At 31.8% G+C, this 20,496-nt stretch overlaps 1 protein-coding gene across 1 annotated transcript in view; it reads left to right on the forward strand.

Moving 5' to 3' along the window:
• The window catches only part of roq (RING finger and CCCH-type zinc finger domain-containing protein roquin), a 31,064-nt gene extending 19,384 nt beyond the window's left edge, over nucleotides 1-11,680 (forward strand). Inside the window, exons 8-10 of the mRNA XM_023160380.2 lie at nucleotides 2,533-2,731; nucleotides 4,589-4,812; nucleotides 9,552-11,680. Of these exons, the coding sequence (XP_023016148.1) occupies nucleotides 2,533-2,731; nucleotides 4,589-4,812; nucleotides 9,552-9,722 (594 nt within the window). The 3' untranslated portion in view covers nucleotides 9,723-11,680. The remainder of the gene's footprint in view (nucleotides 1-2,532; nucleotides 2,732-4,588; nucleotides 4,813-9,551) is intronic.
• Nucleotides 11,681-20,496: the final 8,816 nt, after the last annotated feature.

Consider the following 20,496-nt stretch of genomic DNA (forward strand, 5'->3'; position numbering starts at 1 on the left):
ACACATGGACAACTAGGAGTTAGTGGGTTGGAAATAACAAAAAACCCTAACAAAAGATACGTGGTTTGGAAATTCCTTTTTATTAAATTCAACGAATTTTTTGGAGGTACGAGGTTTATATCATTGGTGTAGAGCATTTTCTACAATAATTTGGTATAATAAACTCGAAATTGATTTTCGTGGAGTTACATGGTTTTACAATTAGGCCGACGTCTTGAGACGTCGTCAGCTTTGTGCCAAAAAAATGTTCCTAAAGGCGGAAGACATTCCCTGTACTTCATATTTTTATGGAATTTGAAGAAATAAACCTCAAAACACAAGGCTGGCTTGGCAAGACAGGATGACAATTGTAAACTGTTTCTTTGCAAACCTTTTTTTGTAACAATTAGTGTACTTTCAATGGGTCTGTTTTTTTTCTCTCCTGACGATTTATTTCGGGAAGTAGATACTAAAGAATATGAAGTCAATATTCATTCTTGGTTGCGGATTTCTGTAAAAATGTAAACATCTTGAAATTGTCATGAAGCAGACTCTATTCATAAAATTGGAAAATGCAGAAATGTTGAAAAGCCGATGTTTTTTTCCAATAACCCTGTATTCTATTCAACCTAATAGTGCCCATACAATATATAAAACCCAAAAATATTTTCGATTTCTCTCTTATCAATTCTGTTCACTGTGTTATTCTGACTTATTTTTCTTTCTGAAAGAAAAATGGTTTCAGTATAGTTTCCAGTTTTATGAACTATCATTTCTAGGAAATCGGCATCAAAGATTAAATTAAAATAATCCTTTGATTCATTCCCTGAAACAATAAAAAATCAAAAGTAAACAAAATTAAAATTTCTGTAAGGTTAACGTTCCCTCTGCATTGTAAATGGTAATTGTTTAAAATTATCATCTTTCGCTAGTTCACTGGTACAACCACATTTGTCTCACGGGATAGAAGTATGGGGTGGAATAGCCAATATAGATTTAAAATGGAATTTGAAAATTGAATGTCGAAAAGATTTAACATATCCCACAGAATCACAATTCTCTGATTCCAAAACTGTAGACCTTCGACAAACTTCAGCCAATACAACATATATACAATACCCGCTCTAAAACCAAAACAACTGTTATCCAGAAAATCAATATGCAAAAAAACAAGAGTCCATTTATCAACCTTTGTCCAGTCCTATACACTGATATTCCGGAAGACTTAAAAACCATTCAATCTATTAGCCTATTCAAAAATAAGAAACCATTTAAGAAATGGTTGCTTAACTCTTCTAGGAAAATGATTCATCAATTCATTGACAGAAAAGATTTAACATAATAAAACCAATAACAAATTCGGCAACAAACTCCCCATCGAGCACATTATTTGTAATAAAACCTTGACAGCAGATCCGAACTTCATATCAACTCAATAACCACAATGAATATCACTAGAGTTTTTTCCCAAAAAAGAAAAAAAACAAATATCAATTAATTAATAATAATAATCAGCAGTTTCCTCATAGTAGGTCAATACATTTAACTTGATTTTTAAAAGAGTATAAGGACGAGTCAAACAAATCAATATAGCTGCTATTCTTATTTGCTAACCTAAGCATTATAGTGATGGTTTCATTTAAGCCATAGCTAGTAGAATGGTAAGGAACTTTAAACAACTCCGACACTCTGGTTCTTCTTGAATTTACATTGCAGTTAATTATTTGTGTCACAAATGGACAGTTCATATCACCATTTATAACTTTATTAAGAAGTCTTAGATCAATTTCAGCTCGGCGGTGCTCCAAAGTAGATAAATTCAGAAGAAGTAGAATGTCTGAGTACTCATAGTCGGACCTCAGATATCCGAGCTTAAATGCACATGATCTCAGAAATTTGTTTTGTACTTTCTTGATCATAGATATATCTGTCTGATATAGAGGACTCCATATCACGCAATTATTTTCCAAGACCAAGCGTACCAAAGAACAGTACAATATTTTAAAGGTATTTATAGAAAATTTATCTGTGGATCGTTGAACAAATCCCAATAATTTGAGTTACTTTGCTATCAAACAACACTCCCAAATCCCGAACGCTGTTAGTCAACGTTAGATTAATATTTTTGATCTCATGGATATACCACACAGCTCTTGAAAATGTTAATTGACAACATTTGTATATTTCCTACGGTGAATAAATTGATTGATTGACTGTGATTGTTTGATTGAACGGTACCAATATTTAACTAATTCGATAAGTTTACAAAAGGCTGAGAACAGCGGATGTTCTCGCGCAGAGACTGATAATATACTAAAGCACTATACGCCAGACTTTTGTGGACGTCGAAAGATGCTGTTCGCTTTCCACCATGGAAGCTGCGGACGTCTTTTGACGCTGTCCGCAGCAAACGTGTTAAGAACTTGATGAATTTTCGCTTCTTAAGTAGTTTGTCTGAGAAATAAATAAATCCACTTGACAAGAGGTCATTAACTTTAATGGAGGATAATAAACGAACGATTTGTTTTTATTTTATTTACATTTTTTTTTTAGGTAAGGAGGCCTGTATCATCTGATAGTCCAGTGGCATCTTATTATTACAACAACAATAGTCATTTCCACCAGGCACCAATACCTGCTGGGCATGCTCTTGTTGGTCCTCCTGGTACTGAGGGATATGTACAATACAATAATAATAACATTTATTGTCAAGCATTAAGCCAAGGACACAACAATGTCAGGGATTTATATGGTATGTCTTTTTCAATCTTACGTAATTATTTCCTTAATATACAGTTCAGTGGGAAATTTTTCGGAAAAGTTCCCCCTACTTTTAAGATGGGTGATTTATAAAAGAGCTGTTTGGAATGGGACTGTTTCGTGAAAGGTCTGCGTTTTGCGACGATTGAGGAGATGAAACTAATAGTACACGTCAGTCTTACTTCATTTCTCTTCCAACATCTACTCTAGCCCTTACACAAAATTCTATTATTTTCAATAGCAAGAAGTTATTTAATTACCTTTCCATTAATTTAAGGCGAATATATAATGAAAATAAATTCAGAAAGAAAGTAAAAGAATTCCTTGTTGGTAGGCCCTATTATAAGGTGGATGAATTCTACCAAAGCTCAATCAAGTAATTGGCATGTAGCTTTGTGTAAATACGTTATTGAAATCAACACGAAATGGCTATCAACGTTCATTACGTAGCATTATATCTTTACATTTACTCAATATTCATGTACTTTTTGTCCATATACATTTGTTAATTTAATGTCCCATATACACGGTTCACTTTACTAGACTTTGCCAATAAGATGTTCAGATCTTGGGTAATAAAGCATATTTTGATTTGATTGAAAATAAAGTTCCTCGACAGACTACTATTGACATTTTATCTCAAATTTCTTAGACATATGTGAAATCTGATTTGTGAAATTGGACAAAAAAAAATTTTATACGGATCTCTATTGCTAACTGAATATAACAATATCAACTTCCCAGGTTTTTTTTCACTATTTTTAGATGACAAGCCGGAAAAAATGAAACTGTAATGAAGAAATACTAATGGACAGAATCTACAAGAATACTGGGTGATTCAAAGACAATTATAGATTACACATTCTCTAGCCTCACTTCGAATATTGTCCAAATTTACTGTCTTTACTGAATTTTAACAGTATAACAAAAATTGCAGAATAGAGCAATGCCAATCATTCTCAAATGCAACAAGTCCACTCCCATTGATACAGTGTTAGTTGTACTGAACTGGAATCCATTATCAATTACAAAAAAAAAACATGAATTCTTTATTTCACAAAGGATTGATTCAATATAATAATCTAGACATTCATATCAAGGAGAGTGCAACACTGAATTCATTTAAATGCAATCTTCTGGGGTACATCAATGAAAAATAAGCTTCATCATGTATAGGTTTTATTGTTTCACAAACTATTGTATTTATTTTTTAAAGAATAACTATTGTATTTAGTAACAGCAGATGATTTTCATTCATGTAATCAAATAATTATGTATGCTCAACAATAGTTACTCAAATAATATTTTCTCAGAAATCAGCTGAAAATGAATATTTTGTCTTTGTTGGAAAAGTTTTTCAGTATCATCAAATATTACAGATATCTTCGTAGGCGTTGTAAAAATAACCTTATGTACAAACTCTTCCTATGCGAAGAAGGGCTTGATAGTTATTATCACACATTCAAATCAATGAAGCCATCTGCTGATGATATTAACAGATTTCTCAGGCTCAAAATATTTATTGAAGCTTTGTTTTTTTGAGTTCGTTTTATTTTGTATTTTTCATGTGATTTTTCATTGTGTACGCCTTTATAATTTCAGTCGAATATGTGTACTTATGAGACTTTACCATTTTTTCTTACTTTCTTCAGGTGAAAGTATTCATCAAAATTGTTATACATTAGTGTAACTAGATTTTCGTCTAGGTTAAACTAAATACTTCATTGAATCCTAAACAGTCTTCATCACTTTCAGAAACAATTATTCATCTTCTTACATAAAGAATCGTGATGTCTTCAGCCAATAAATATATTTGTTCACAATAATCTTAGTAAAATCTGCTTTTCAGGATCCCAACTTTTGATCCATCATCCAAGACTGCAAGATCCATCTAAAGAACTAATAGCAGAGTCACACAGAGTCAAAATACAACTTCGCAATCTAGAAAAACAGTTGAATGACTTGAAAATAGCGACTCAGGGTGTAACGAACCTGAGCGACAGTGAGAGGCTCACACAAGAACTTCAGTTGATTGAACAGGGTATTCAGGAAAAGCAGAAAGAGGCATGTTTGGTAAGTCATTTCTGTTAGAGTTTGACATGTGTAAAAACAAATATTATAAAGTAATAAACTGGATTCCAAACTTAGGAAAGGTCAATATTTTGGATTAATTTAGGGTTCCAAATGAAGAAATTCAATTATTTATGTCTATTTTGTGCGACTGAGGATTTTTTTGTCTTTTATGGGTGCAAAAAAAGGACCAACAGATTTTTGTTTTCATTCAATACTAAACATTAAATTAGTGTACCACTGTACTGAGTACAATCCAGCAATAGTTCCATGTTTGAAGAAGGATGTGGAACTACAAAAACAGTTGATTTCAATTTTCAGAAAGGCTCACAGATGCTGATATTCACTGATCTATACTAGATAATTTGTCTGAGGATTTTTGCCAATTAACCCTTTCATTTGATTAGGCTGCTTTGAAAATTCTGAGATTGTTCTCTACCCATACAAAATAAATAGTTTTATTATAATTGGCACAGATTTTCAATCCTTTGAGATTTTTTACCTCAACCACAATTTTTTGTTAAGCACCGATCCGAGACCTTCGGATCCATAGTTGAAACAATAACAATTTTCCTTCAGATAATTCAATTAAATCTCTAGAATTGTTCCACGACAGAATTAACAAATCCTTCTTCATTACTAGTTCGTAGTTATATAATTCTTGAAAAATTAATTTTTTGTGAACTTCACGGTTATTGTGACACTTCTCTTTAGCTGTATGCATTCAATAAAAGCTTTGTTACACTTGGCTCTCTTTTGAAGTAACATTTCACCGACCTGCTCTGTCAAATTATTGCTTTTGCCATATGATTTTTTTTCTCAGATTCACTGTTGCTCTGATTCTTAGAGTTTTTTGCTTTCATAGGTCAAACTTCCAAACCACTTCTTTAGGCAACATTTGTCCCCGAATGATTATAGTGCAAAATATTACTTTCTGCTCATATTGGCATTATATTTGAAGTTAGACTATTAAATCATTTACCTTCATGAAATGATGTGATTAACGATGAGAAAGTTGAATAACTTTTTTTGAGATCAATTGCCCTAACACCAAACTGATATTTTTGCACTTGACGCGCGTTTCGCCAACAAAGTTAGCATCCTCAGGAGAAGAAAATTAATACCTAGTCTAGTCTGGTTAGTCCTCATATACTAAAATTTGTTACCTGAGGTTTTATACCTGAAGTTCCCAATGACTCGAATCATTGTCCACAACAAAAAATGGCGGCACTGCAATTTCTGGTACACAGGTAAATAACTTTTTCTTTAAAGAAAGATAAGTAAGACAATTCAATTCAATTCTTTATTTATCCATTCGAGCAAATACAGCTATAGGACAAGTCAAAAAACATATAGACATACAACAAAGTACAGTGAGTAAAATGATAAAATAAAATAAATTATGTACATGCATAACAAGGGAGTGTTAAGCCAAGTACAGTAGGTAAATTTAAGCTAATATTCAAGCGTCTGAAGGGAACGCAATATTTGCCTTTCTGTCTAGTATCATAATTGTGTAGTTCATCTACACGCATATGGTCGTCACGAGCTTTGTGTATATTCTTCAAAAGTTCTAAAATGAAAATACCACTAACTGTTAAAATCCTCATGTTTTTGAAAAGGTCACGACAACTATGGTTAAATGAGACTCTAGCAATACATCTTACAATGCGCTTTTGAGCCAGAAAAACATTTTGTGCATATACTGATCCACCCCAGACTGCAATACCATAGTTTATTCTTGATTGAACTTCTGCAAAATAGAATGAACGGAGATGATTCAAGTTCAATGTATATCTAAGATTTCTGATTTGGTAACATTTTGAGTTCAGTGTCTTAGAAAGCTGAAGACAGTGAGTTCGCAATGATGAGTCTTCGTCCAAAAAAATTCCAAGAAATTTAACACTTTCAGTACTATAAATGAACGTGTTATTAATGTTGATATTTAATGGCGGTACGTTTTTGTTTTGATGAGTATGAAAAGTTACACAATTTGTTTTGTTTGTATTAAAAAGAAGAGACATATTAGAAGACCAGACTGAAAAGTTGAGCATTGTGGTGTTAATTTTTGTTTTCAGAATTTCAGAGTTTTCTCCTGTGAAAAGTAGCGTTGAGTCATCTGCATACAATGTAGTGAATGCATCAGTTAAGATCAGAGGTAGCTCATTAACATATAAGACGAATAGTATTCGCCCCAGAATGGAGCCTTGAGCTACCCCAATGTCATTTCTTTGAGGAGATGACCGAGATGTTTTTCCACAATGAGAGATTTTTACAATTTGTTTCCGTCCTTTCAGATACGAGCTAAACCAGTCATGAATTTTACCTCTTATACCAAATTTATATAACTTATCAAGCAGAGTTTCGTGTTGAACATAATCAAAAGCTCGACTCAAATCACAAAATATTCCTGTTGGATTTTCACCCTTCTCAGTAGCTATTAATACTTTCTCATAGAAGGAGATAATTGCTGTTGTAGTAGAGTATTGGCTACGAAAAGAGAGTGATTCGGTATGTAGCTGAAGCAAACGGTTTTAACCCAGATATAGTTGACAAGATAATTAGAAAATGCAAGTTTAGGGAAGCACTTCGTAAATCTTCAACGTTTCAAAAAGAGGAGAGTAATAACAAGTTTATAGTAATCTCATATGAACCCCAATACAAGAGAGGGCTTCAACAGATATTCGATAAAGTAAATATGAAAGTTGCATATAAAACTTCTCATAATTGCAACAGCTTCTTGGTAATCCAAAAGATAGACTAGAAAACACAGAAAGGTCGGGGATTTACGAAATCAGTTTTCAAGATTGCAACAGCAAACACGTCGGGCAGAGCCAACGAGCGATTAAAACCCTCTTCAAGGAGCATTGTACACACATGAAATACGGAAGGATAGAAAAATCCAGTGTCGCCCAACATGCTCTAGACAAGGACCACAGAATTGGTGAAAACAATCTGAAACTGATTAAGCATGTGTATGACATCAGGCTACTCGATGCATGTGAGAGTCTAGAAATAGCAAAATGTAAAAACAGCATGAATGGCGATAAGGGACCCATCCCGTTTAGCCCGCTTTTTAATCTTCTGTTAGGAAGAGAATAATTACTTGCAGGTAGTTAATTACCGAGAAATTCCATATTGGACTTCAGGTATACAACCTTAGGTAACAAATTTTAGTATATAAGGACTAATCAGACTAGACTAGGTATCAATTTTCTTCTCCTGAGGATGCTTTGTTGGCGAAACGCGCGGTGAGTGCAAAAATATCAGTTTGGTGTTAGGGCAATGATCTCGAAAAAAGTTATTCAAATGATGTGATGTTACTTTGCAGATCCTTCTTCATTTACAAACTCCACAAGTGAAGACAACTTCACTTAACCTCTTCATTAAAACTTATATATGCCTTTCTAACATGTTCTCAGGATTGATTTCTAGAAATGACATTATATCAGTTTCCAGGGTGCTCGTTGTTAGCACTGATTATTTAAAAAATGTATCAATATCCTGGGAGGCTTGTAATGGACAAGTGGCTGTTTGCCGTTTTCGAGTGATAATGAGTAATAGTTCCTTCTTTCCAGGGATTTGATAATCATTCAGTATTCAAGCAGCTTTCATGCCCTCTTATCTCAAGGCCACCAATAAATGGTTTGATTTACTTTGTATTTTTTTTTCACTCATGACTCGCATTTAGTCAATTCTTGACTTGTTTAAGGTACTAAGATGTTTTCATAATTGCTCTGGTTGACGATAGGAATATTTTCCGAGATTTCAGAAACAAGTGATGGGCTCAATAACCTCATTATTCAAAGAGCTGAATTTCATTCGGCCCATTAATTTTCCTCACAATTAGCTTAAGTTTCAGAAATTCGTCTCCAAATGCTCAAAATGGTGTCCAAAATGGTCCCTTTTTTTCTTATATTTTTTTTTCGTTGGCAATTTCTTTGACTCCTTCAACAGTTTCAGAACATTTAGACAAAGTATTTTATTTCTATATCTATATCATTTAATTGAAGATGAATTTCCACAAAATAAATAAGTCATCAATATCACACATTCTAATGAATGACCAACTGGATTTGAATAGATCACCATTATTGAATTTGTTTTCTTAAAAACCCAGAAAGAATTATTATTGATGTAGATGTGAGGTAATATGCTTCAGGTTATCATAATTGAACAGGTGCCTTAGGTAGAGGTTTTGGTAATTTTTTGGAGGTAGTCTCAATTATGGTTACCTGTAGTAAAATATTAATGTAAGAATAACTTGAAGTATAAATCACTTGAAAAAGCTACTGTGTTAGCGAAACATGTTGTGATATATTTTTCAAATAAAGTTTGTGGGGATCAAATCGTGAGGTGTAGTTTTTGAAAATAGTGAATCTCTCCAGTCGCTGACCACCATACAGTAACCATGGTATTTTTTTAGTGGGCTTTCGCCTTTGGGAAGTGTTTGGGTGACTCATTGGTGCCCAAGCACTGTCTTGAACGTCTCCTGTTGTCATTCAGGATCCACTTTTCATCACACGTGATGATCCAATCAAAAAATGATCGGTTTGGTTGCGCAAAAGCAAAGAAGAACAGACCTCAAAACGTGACAATTTCTGTTGATCATTCAAATCATGGGGCACTCACTTTTCGAGCCTAATGACCTTTCCAATACATTTCAAACCATCAAACACAACATCTAGTACAAGTTGTTTCTTTGTTCAAAGCTAATAAAATTTGCATTTTCCTCCCTACAGAACAAGATTGTTCATTCACTGAAAGCGATGGGAAATTACAATAATGGTAACCCATCTGTGACGTCAGAAGATGCAATGTATGAAGCTGATATAGCCAACGACATGAGAAAACTTGAGTTGAGACTACAAGAAGAATTGGAAGAGTGGAGTGGTGAAGATTCGCCCAAGTAAATAGCTGAACCCAATGGGTTTTTTCCTTTTTATGATGTCTAATCCGATTTGATTTTGAATTGTGTATTCATCACATAAAGGTGTAGCTCAATAAGTAGGTATTGTGTGAATTGGGAACTAGAAATAACCCCTTTTACATTTTTTTGTTGTTCTCCTGGAATCCCAAAATTAATTGAATTATTTATTTTTATTTAGTGGTTTGTCGAAGTATTCCCATTGGGAAACATTTTCTTGAAACGGTTTCTCTGCTATACCTACTTTTTGATTTACGCTGAAATTCTTTTTACTTGTTTTGTTATTCCTATTATTTATGTGTGTTATATACATATGAAGTGGTATATCGTACCTCTTAATACAAATAATTATTTTGTCATTGCAAATGTAAATCTATTGATTTTCAGATATCGTGATATTTTTCAGAAATTTTTGTTTTAAACTTTTTTTTGTAAATATATATGAGCTTTAATGACTCACAGTTATAATATTCTAAACGAATAATTCTGGTTCGCAAATATATTTCTCTAGCACAGAAGTCGAATGTAAAACACACATAAAATGGGTGTAGTGTTATTTCTGAAGTTAGAGAATTGCATAAAGTGCGTCATTCTCCAATGTGCAATAAAGTTGATACTTTGGTCATGAAAATGAAAGAGTTGTAAAAGTTAAACTTGTCATTTCAAAAATGATTCAAAAAGTATTACTAAATGTTCTTTGGACGTCATTATTCACATTTAACACGAACTTAATGATGCATTTCAATTTTTAATGAATTTGACGGCTAGTTATTCCAGTTTTAGTGGAAAACTGGGTGCGGGAGGTCTTGAGGATATATTCTCTCATCAGTAATGAATATATCAGTTTTCAATTTGTCAGTGGTAATTACGATTATGTACACTGCACTTGATAATTTTGTTTAGTGAAGAATTTTATCTATTCCTCAAAACCTTTTCAGCAATTTGTGAAACGGTTTGTGAAATGTCATCTATTTTAATCATACTGTGTGTGGTTGGTATATCAATGTTATGAGTTGATATGAATAATATATTTTATTTATAAATGTGCATTTGTTTGAAAATGCAACAAAACTGAATGGAGAAGATATACTTTTAAAATGAAAAAAGTCTCGGTCATTTATTTATTTGAGCTTATTTTGTAGAGATCAGGTTTCTTCAAGAAATGAACAATTATTTCTTCAAATAAGTATCGTTTCATACCTTTTATAAGTATATCATATTTATGTAATTTTGTGGTATTTATTAATGTTACAAAGATATTACTTGCTCCTATTGGTGTAGTACTCATGTAATATTAACAATTTACCGTACTTCATGAAGTTTTTTGAATATACATACAAGTATGTAATTACATTTACAAACATGGTTAAAGTTCACATGTGAATCGATGGTGCTTCCTCTTCCTTTAATTAGGGAACAATTGTCAGTCTGTACAAAATCTAATGAAAAAAATTTGAAATAAATTGTGTAAGGCTTTCATGGTTAGGTTTCTTTATATTTTTTTATTTTTAAAACTGTCGTCCCTTGAAAGTGTGGACCTCATTCGTTTTGAGTAGAATTCTCAACATTTTGCCGACACAAATAATTGTTAGAAGTACAAGTTCTTCTTCTTGTTAACAATTCGAAATAGAAATATGAGTATTATAAAAAAATATGATTGGGTATTTCGTTATATTCGTATAGACTTTTGTTTCATGAATGTGGCAGTTGAAATTTTTATTTTATTATTATCAATCAATTTTATTTTGAGAACCTAACTTTTTCGTAGATCCTAGAAATTTTCTTTTTGAAAGACAGGAATATAAATGATATATCCCTTATTGCTGGAGAGCGCATCATTGATTATATGATATTCAGAAAGTCTTCAAAGTATCCCTTTTAAAATGTTCTATACACGTTGTTGTTATATACAAATTGAAATATGTACTTTATGGTAAACATTCATTTCTTCAATTATTATTTTTGTAGCCTTTTTTGGTTCAATTGTTTTATTAACTTTCTAATTTTCTCAACTATACCTCAGAAACTAGGCAATTTCAATGAAAAAAAAACCTTACACCTTTTGAGTTTGAAACTAATTTTTTCAAAAAGTTATCTTTAAAAACAATTGAAAAAAACCTTGTGCAACATTTTTCTGGGTAGAATCAGATGCAAATAGAAAAGATGACATAATTCACATCAAAATGATGAACGGTAAAAAAGTATTTTCGATGAAAATTGGCTGGAAAAAAATGTATTACGCAATTAGTAATAATAATATATTTGTTTGTTCTGAAGTTATGTGAATATTTTTCTAAAATTCTGATTGCCACATATATAAATAGTCTTCGTATTTCTGATTGAAAAATATATTTTTAAATATATTTCTATCATTTCAATATAACTTTTTCATTCGTAAACATCATTCAAGATAACAATAAGTCAACAAGAGTACTTAGGAGTAAATATTCTGAAATTGTAAAAGAGAAAGTGGGAATGAAAGATATTCATGACTGTGCAACGGAAAACATTGATGTTCGATTCAAAAATATTTTCAACGACATTTGAAGTTTCTGTGTGTTAGATAAATAAGTGATAGATATATTACTAACATATTTTCGGGTATGTTTATTATTATCACTGAGTCGACTGAAAAAATAATGTTGTCCTTTGTATTGAAATGAATTAGGACAGTTATGTATACCTGAGTATTTTCCAAAAGAGAAAATATAGATCAAAATTCAAAAAATAAAAAATATTCTCCACATTTTTCTAATTGAATTGATTAGTTTTTGAAATACAGATAAAATTTAAAAAGCAGTCAAGTTTACCTTTTTCTCAAAATGCAAACCTGAATAAAACATTACTTTTGATTATTATCTATTTGAGGTGCATTTGAATATATAAAAAATTGCAAATGTTTTTTCGTTAATTTCTCGGTCAACTCCTTTACAGAAAATCATTGCAATTTTAATCTCGTATGAAGAAAGGGGGAGAAAAATTACAAATAGAAGCGATATATGATTCAAAACACTACTTTTTAAATATATTTCAGTCTATTCAAGGTGATCCAGAAAACCATGAGGCATATTTGTTGCTATCTTTTTCTATTCTCTCAATTCGAGATTTTCTCATTGTGTAGTCTGTATTTCAAAAGGTACATTTACTTTGATGTCTGTTTTTTCATGAGTTGAACTTGTTATACTTCTTTCAATATTTTCAAATCAGAAATTCAAGTGAGTCTTTTTCAATCTGCAATATCCTTTATAATTCCAAGTTGTTGATTTCAAAGTAGATGAGAATCAAAATATCAATTCTGATTCACTTTTTCGAAAATCCTTGAGTAGAGAAATTGTACCAATATGAGAGTGAAGTTTGTCGACGCGAGCATCTTAAATCATCAGAACACGTAATGGCCATTTCTCGCGAGTAGAATACTATACTTTTTCTATGACTTGTAACAGAGATATTTTTAAATAAGACTCATTTGTGAAGGATATCTCGAATGAGAATTTTATAATAAGAAGCAAAAAAAGCATTCAAAAATATTTCCTCCTCAATTTCAAATGGTGTGAAAATTAAGCGAAAAAAAATATTGAAAATTGTCTTGAGTCCGCGATTGAACACAGGACTACCAGCTTTCAAGTCCAACTTGAGTTTTTAATCAACATCTTTCATTGTCCGTAAAAAAATTGAAGATTTTTTTCAGCGAGGATATTTACTCAAACCTTAAAAAAAATAGCTCCAAAATTAATAAAAAAATATCTAGGCTTCAATTTTAAAATTTATGTAAACCTGCAACTTGGAAAATAATTAATTTCTATATCCATAATTGGGAGGAAAATTTTGATAAAAAATTTTTGTCCGCTAATTATTTTTCATTCAACTATCTTATATTTACTATTGAAGCGGCTGAATATGGCTTTGCATGAGAGAGTCGGTCCAACCGTTTTACACGTAGTTTCACCACCCATTTTAAGCTATCCGCTAAAAACGTATGCTATCAAAATATACATAACTTTTTAAACTCTTTGTTTACGCAATGAATCAAATCATGAATTTCTCTGGGTGAAATGAAAATATCTCCGGAAACATCTCTTTTATATGGTATAGGCGAGTTATCTGTTTTTGGGGCAACATAATATACAGAGTATATTAAAAAAAATTGTTATTTGCTTCCTTTTTCTTAATAACCCTGTATATTTTAGAATAATTGTAAAACGTAGTTTATGAATCATATACACTTTTTTTGTTATAAACTCACTTGTTTATCTTATATCACATAAATATTTGAATTTTTTATAGATATTTAAAATATTTTAAACATCTCAAAATTATGAAATATGTATTTTCTGAAATACTGTGAACAAAAACTCAAATTGTTCTTGGTGAGCAGTTAGACTATTGTTTACATTTTTTTTGAAAAACAAACTGAAAGCTATTTTTTTCATTATAACCTTTGGAAGGTTTGAAATGAAAATGTCTGAAACATACTTTCAAAATAAATATTCTAATTATTTCAAATATTGTTTGAAATTGATAAAAATAGGGATATTCATTATGAAACTTATGAAAAAAAATAATTTTTCATTAGGAAATGGTATGAGTACCTTTATTATCTTCCAAATTATTATTGGTTGTACTCAAAAGTGTTGAAGAAACACTACTTGCCTACTTATTGAGATATAAAAACAACAAATACAGACAATTATATAATAATTTTTAGTCAATATGTGCAAATGTAATTTATTAACAGCTTACTAATGAGGTAAATATATTTCAAAAATATAACCTTTATTTGCCAAAAGGCAAGAATCCGGAGGTGCATTATAAAAATTGTATTTGTGTATGTCTATTGACTACATTAGAAAAATCAAGTATCCGCCCTGATATGAGATACAAAATGTACACAATGAAATCAGTAAAAAAACTCTTATGTAAAAATAAATGTACCAATTCATCACTAAATACTAGTTGAAACATTTTCTGATCAACTTGTTTTCTTAATTATCAAAATCAAAGCTACATGGTATTTGAAAGAAATTTTCACTTTTTTTCAAGGCAGAGATGTTTCAAAATTCAAGCCCCTTTATAAGCATCCATGCCTTTTCCCTCTAAGTGGTTCAATACATACAGTGAGACACTTTCTCGTGATATTTTTTTTACATTAGCTATTTTTAATGTATTTTTTCATACTCAATAGTCTTTCCTAATATATTATGAACCGTGTGCTATTGTTTCAAGCAACACTTATGTGAAAATAGCATTACAAAGTATTTTTCAGTACTTTAACATGGATTGCCTTAAAAAGCTACTACTCATTACCTATTGCTGGCTTTCTGTTATATTTTTTGGCAATCGCAAAGAGTTCTTTTTTTTTTTAATACATAGTATCAACACAACAGTCCATGAAATAGTCATCCAAAGCGATTTTTTAGGATCGCATATCAATCCAAATTTACTTCAATTTAAGTATTGACATATTTTTTACAAATGTGTAAAAAGATATCTTCAGTATCAAGTGTCCTACAGAGAATGTAGAAATATCTTGTTTTGCAAAAATTTGTTCTGAGCTAATCTCCACTTTGAATTCGGTTATAGAATAACTTTTCTCAGTAACACCAAGTTGAAAATTTTTCAAAATTCATATGAAAGAAATTGTGTACATTTTGCATAAAACATATCGTCAATATATTTTGGTTAAGGCTGTGTTAGTTGATTTCAGTTATGATCTATAAATGAAAGGCTAATTTCAGCTTCCCTTCATTTTCCAATTACTAGAATGTTTGAATTATCTAGCAAATGAAGAATATCAAGTAACATTAACAGAATTCGTCAGTATTTGAAATAATCCTGCTGATTATGCTTACATTTATGGATCGTACCATCACTGTAATAGTTGTATATTTATTTGTAACTGTGTTAATTTAATTTATGTTTGCCTTTGTCAGGTAGTTTTATCAAGTCATTTCTGGCATCCAATTGAGTCATGTTGCACATGTAATTCATTAATAATCTTTATACTGATTACATTAATCACATATGTAACCTGAGATCAGAAAATTTTCAATGGGAGCAGGCTCGGATTGAAAAATTTTTGATCGTTTTATAGTATGATATCGGGTGGAAGTATATATATTATATCTATAATGATAATAAAGTATGCAAAGTCTTTTTGTGTTTCAAACCCAATTTTTCTTTTTCATCCCACCCAATAAAACTGTGTCACTTAAGCTGTCCATCGTGACAGTTTATTTAACTGACAATGATCACGTCAAAATATTTCTTAATAATTTTGAAAATGTATAAAATACATACTATCTCGGACAAAATCAATATTATTCGTGATTATAATATCTATTTTATATAAAAGTCACTAGGAAAAAATACTGTGTTGGTGAAACATGTCGTGATATATTTCTTTAAATAAAATAAAGTGTGTAAAGATCAAATCGTAAGGTGTAGTTTATGAAATTACTTTGGATAATCAAGTAACGGCCGAATCGATCAGAAAAATATATCAATTTTGGTTTACATTCAATGCCATTGGACATCTTGAAGTGTATTTTGAATTAATTTGGGCTCTCTAAATTGATTGAAGAACCAACAAGAATTAGTGCATCAAAGTGTAGTTGTTTGTACAAACATAAGAAATAGTTTATTTGTTATCTGACCATGATGGCCAGTTTCTTTTTCTGAATTCTAATGTGATCACTGAAACACAAATCATTCATGTGTAGGTCTTTTACATATACTAGCTTAGAAAAAATCCACTCACAGTTACTTGAAATTGACTGGAATATTTTTTATAGGAATGAAGATGTGAATTTTATAACAATGCTTTGATTGAAAATATTTTCCACACTTTAACAATTTTTACCGATTCCTTGGTATAATGATCAACTGAAAGAGAGAGAAGCACTTCAAAAGTCAAAATTATTTGTGACACAACTAAGGTACCGCATAACATAAATCACTCTACAAGGACACTCTAGAAGGAAGATGTAAATGTAACTCAGAAATGCAAATATATTTCGAAAGCAACAAATAAATCAAAAGCTAGAACCATGCCTGCTGTTACACATTTACGCGATACAGGAATATTCTCGGGCAATGAAGAGACATTATATTGCTCTCAAAATTTCAAAATTCATTTTCAGAATAGTATTTTCGAAATTTCATTGTACATATATTGTTTTTGAATTATATACGTTGTCTTGCTTGTAGATCTGCTACAAACAATATGTGTTCTCTTGGGAAACACTTGAGCTGTTACCAAAATAAGCTCCTCCCAGGAAAGGGAATCAAAACGAAGTGAGATAAAATCTTTTGTTTGAATATGGTTGACAATTATTGACAATGTTTCATGGTAAACTTCATTAGTTCAGATTTCCATTGTCTAATATGACATGAAATCTGACGTCATTAACATGAGTTCCCGTCTGCTCACGGACATAGAGGAATCCTTGTTGAGGAAAGATCTAAACTTCGCCATTGCGCCCACATCTGTGCCCACTTTGGAGATAATTACTGCAGTGGAATTCACCAGTTCGCTTATTGATCAGATCGAGGCAGAAGAATTTAGATAGAAAATCAGAGGAGAACAGCTGGATCGAGGATCAGTTCCAACATCTAACATGAGCAATAAAGAACGTAGAGCTCTTAACGGCCTACACAGAGATAACACCATCAAGATCCTACCCACAGATAAGGGAAACGCTACTGTTGTGAATGATACTGATCTCTACGAACAGAATATCAAACAGATTCTTCAGAAGGCACAATACACGAAAATCTTAAGCTTTCAGGACCCTACTGCATCAATTGAAAGGAAGTTGTACCGAACTTTGAAAAAACGCCAAGTCTATTTTTCGGGAAAGGATAGATCATCGCTAACACCTCACCATAGTAAGAGCCCTCACTTGTATGGACTACCCAAAATCCACAAGAAGGGTGTTCCACTCAGATCAATCATTAGCTCCACAGATTCAACTACTCAAAACTTGTCTAGATTTTTACTGCCAATAATACAACCATTACCAATACAGGTAAACTTCATATTTTGTGAAAAATTCAAGACATTTCATCGAACTACTATAGGAGCAATCGAAGTCACAGATCAATATCAACTAATCAGTTTGGACGTGGAAAGCCTTTACACCAACGTTCCTGTTGAAGAAACACTTCAGATCATACAGAGAAAGCTATTCGAAGACGGGGACCTAGAAGATATAGAAGTAACTTACTTATAGAAGTAATCATGAAAGTACTAGGATGCTGTTTACAAAACTGATATTTACAACTGAAGGACGAATTCCTTACGCAAGAAGAGGGGCTGCCAATGGGATCGCCACTCTCACCAATTATAGCTAATATATGTATATATGGAGTGGTTTGAAACTAGGGCTATTGAAGAAGCCCTGATCTGGTTGACATACGTTAACGACACCTTCATAATATGGAACCATGGGAATACAGAACTAGACACCTTCCTGAAGCACTTCAACAGCTTAAGGCCTACCATAACTTTCACAATAGAGAAGGAAGTCCACAAAGATTTGCCATTCTTAGACATATTGGTGAAGAGGACCGACACTAAGTGGGAAACATCTGTAGGAATGAAGATTGTAGTAGACCGTGCTTTCGGGCTCTGTAATACGAAGGAAGGTCTCGAGAAAGAACTAGGCATTATCAAAAATGATCTTCAACGGAATGGTTACTCCAAAGTGATGGTGGAACAGACTTTGACTGAAAGACAGCTAGAGCATCGCGGGGAATAGAAGACGTCACAACCAGTACTTGCACTTCCCTACATATCAGAGGATTGTCAGAAAGGATAAGAAGAATTGGGTGTAAGTACATCAGAACCTACTTCAGATCCGGAAACACCATTCATAGCACCTTCACGAAAACCAGGCCACCAAACGCGGATTGCGATTCCAAGAATTGCATTTACCGGATACCCCGAAGACGATTGTGGATACTAACAATCAAAAAGTCGTGAAGTAACTTGGCTTGAAATCTTTTAATTTTTATTTATTCTCAATTTTCAATTGTTGTTTGTCTTTTATTTTATTGTAACTTCATTTCAGGTTTTTTGCTTAATATAAGTGTTATTTTCAGCTCTTCCTTTTTTTATTGGTTATTTCAGATATTTCAAATCATTTTAGACAATGGAAGTCTGAACTAATGAAATTCACGAGATCAAATCTGCTTTGTATTAACTGATACACCTGTCAAAGATGAAATGGCTATAGAAGCCAGTAGAAATGTAAAAAGCGTAATGAAGAGTGTTTTAGTAATGAAAATAAGTTAAAAAAAATAAAGCATAGACTATGAAAACGAAAGATGGCAGTAATGAGGAGAAGGCAAATGCACAAGATTATTGTTGTTGTTTGTATTGTCTTGAATCTTTTGCTAACAGCAATCCAATGGAGAAGTGGATTGAGTGCATTGAATGCAAGGGATGGTCACATGAAGCCTGTTCTAGAGGAGAGTCCCAATACATTTGTCACAATTGCATGTCGGACTAAATTTAACGAAAAATTTTATTTAAGTTTGATTGATCTCAGAAGTGCCCATTATAATTACAAATGTTATAATTTAATCGATATTTCTACAGTTTATGAAAGAGTTGAATAAATTTCTTAAGTTAATATTTTTTCGAATTATGGGACATAGAATAACTAAAGATATGTTCGGACGGGCGAGAACTGGCACTTTTCAATGTGGTATGGCCGTTGCATAATTGATGGTTATTTGATTGCGTTTTTATTTACTGAATGTTTTATTAGCTTCTCCTCAGGTAATACTCGTAGTGTCAGTTGAATTTCTAATTAAAGTAATTTCTGAATATTCCATAATAATATATAGGTGTCACAAATAACCTCTACCTAAGTAACAACTCACCTTGTAAATAAGCGATTTCTGACCCAGTTGCAATTGTTTTATATAGACAATATAATAAGATGTGGCATTATAAAGAATCCACTCTTCGGACCTATTGTTACTAATATATGGGTGTTTCATAATTATATGCTGATCCCGAAGGAAGATAATCCTTGGATGATTTCAAGGAAAATTCTCCATATAAATATAGGTTGCTTCAAAAAGATCATGAAACTCGAATGTTTATGATTGTAATAACTGACAAAATATTATTGACCAGTATGAGTTTATTTTCTCTCATGGATAAAAAATCTATTTAGTGTCTTAAGAATCTGAAAATGTGATTTTTCAACCTCAAGTTGAAAGAATAAGCATCGTGTCCATCATTTTCTTTCATCTGTAATCAATTTTTAAAACTTTCTCCGAAGAAATCATAGACTTTTTGAAATGTATGTAAGAATGTGAGCAAAATAACCAAAGAAATGTGATAGAGTAAAACTTTATCAAAGAGGTTTCCACTGGATAGATTACAAAACCATAACATGTTTCGTTATATAATAGTTTCCCCGTGTGTTTTCATATTGGCTGAATTCAGCTTAATTTGTGCATAACATAATAACATTTTGAATCATGTGACCTTTTACCTAGGTAATTACTAATAGTTTAATGTTCTAAACATTACGAGTCATTACCCAAAGGGTCACATGATTCAAAATGTTATAACATTAAGTACAAAACAAGTTGAATTTAGTCAGTTTGAAAATGGTTTAGGAAACTATTGTATTGGTTTGGTTTTATGAAGTATCCAATGAAAATCTCACAATCAACTGATACTTGAATGAAATAACCAAAATTTGATAGTTTGAGGTTCAAAGTGATTGGAGTAAAGAGAA

Source organism: Leptinotarsa decemlineata, unplaced genomic scaffold, assembly GCF_025532065.1.
Source record: "Leptinotarsa decemlineata unplaced genomic scaffold, Ldec_3_MD MMD2_tig00004307_RagTag_RagTag, whole genome shotgun sequence".
In the NCBI taxonomy this organism is placed as follows: Eukaryota; Metazoa; Arthropoda; class Insecta; order Coleoptera; family Chrysomelidae; genus Leptinotarsa; species Leptinotarsa decemlineata.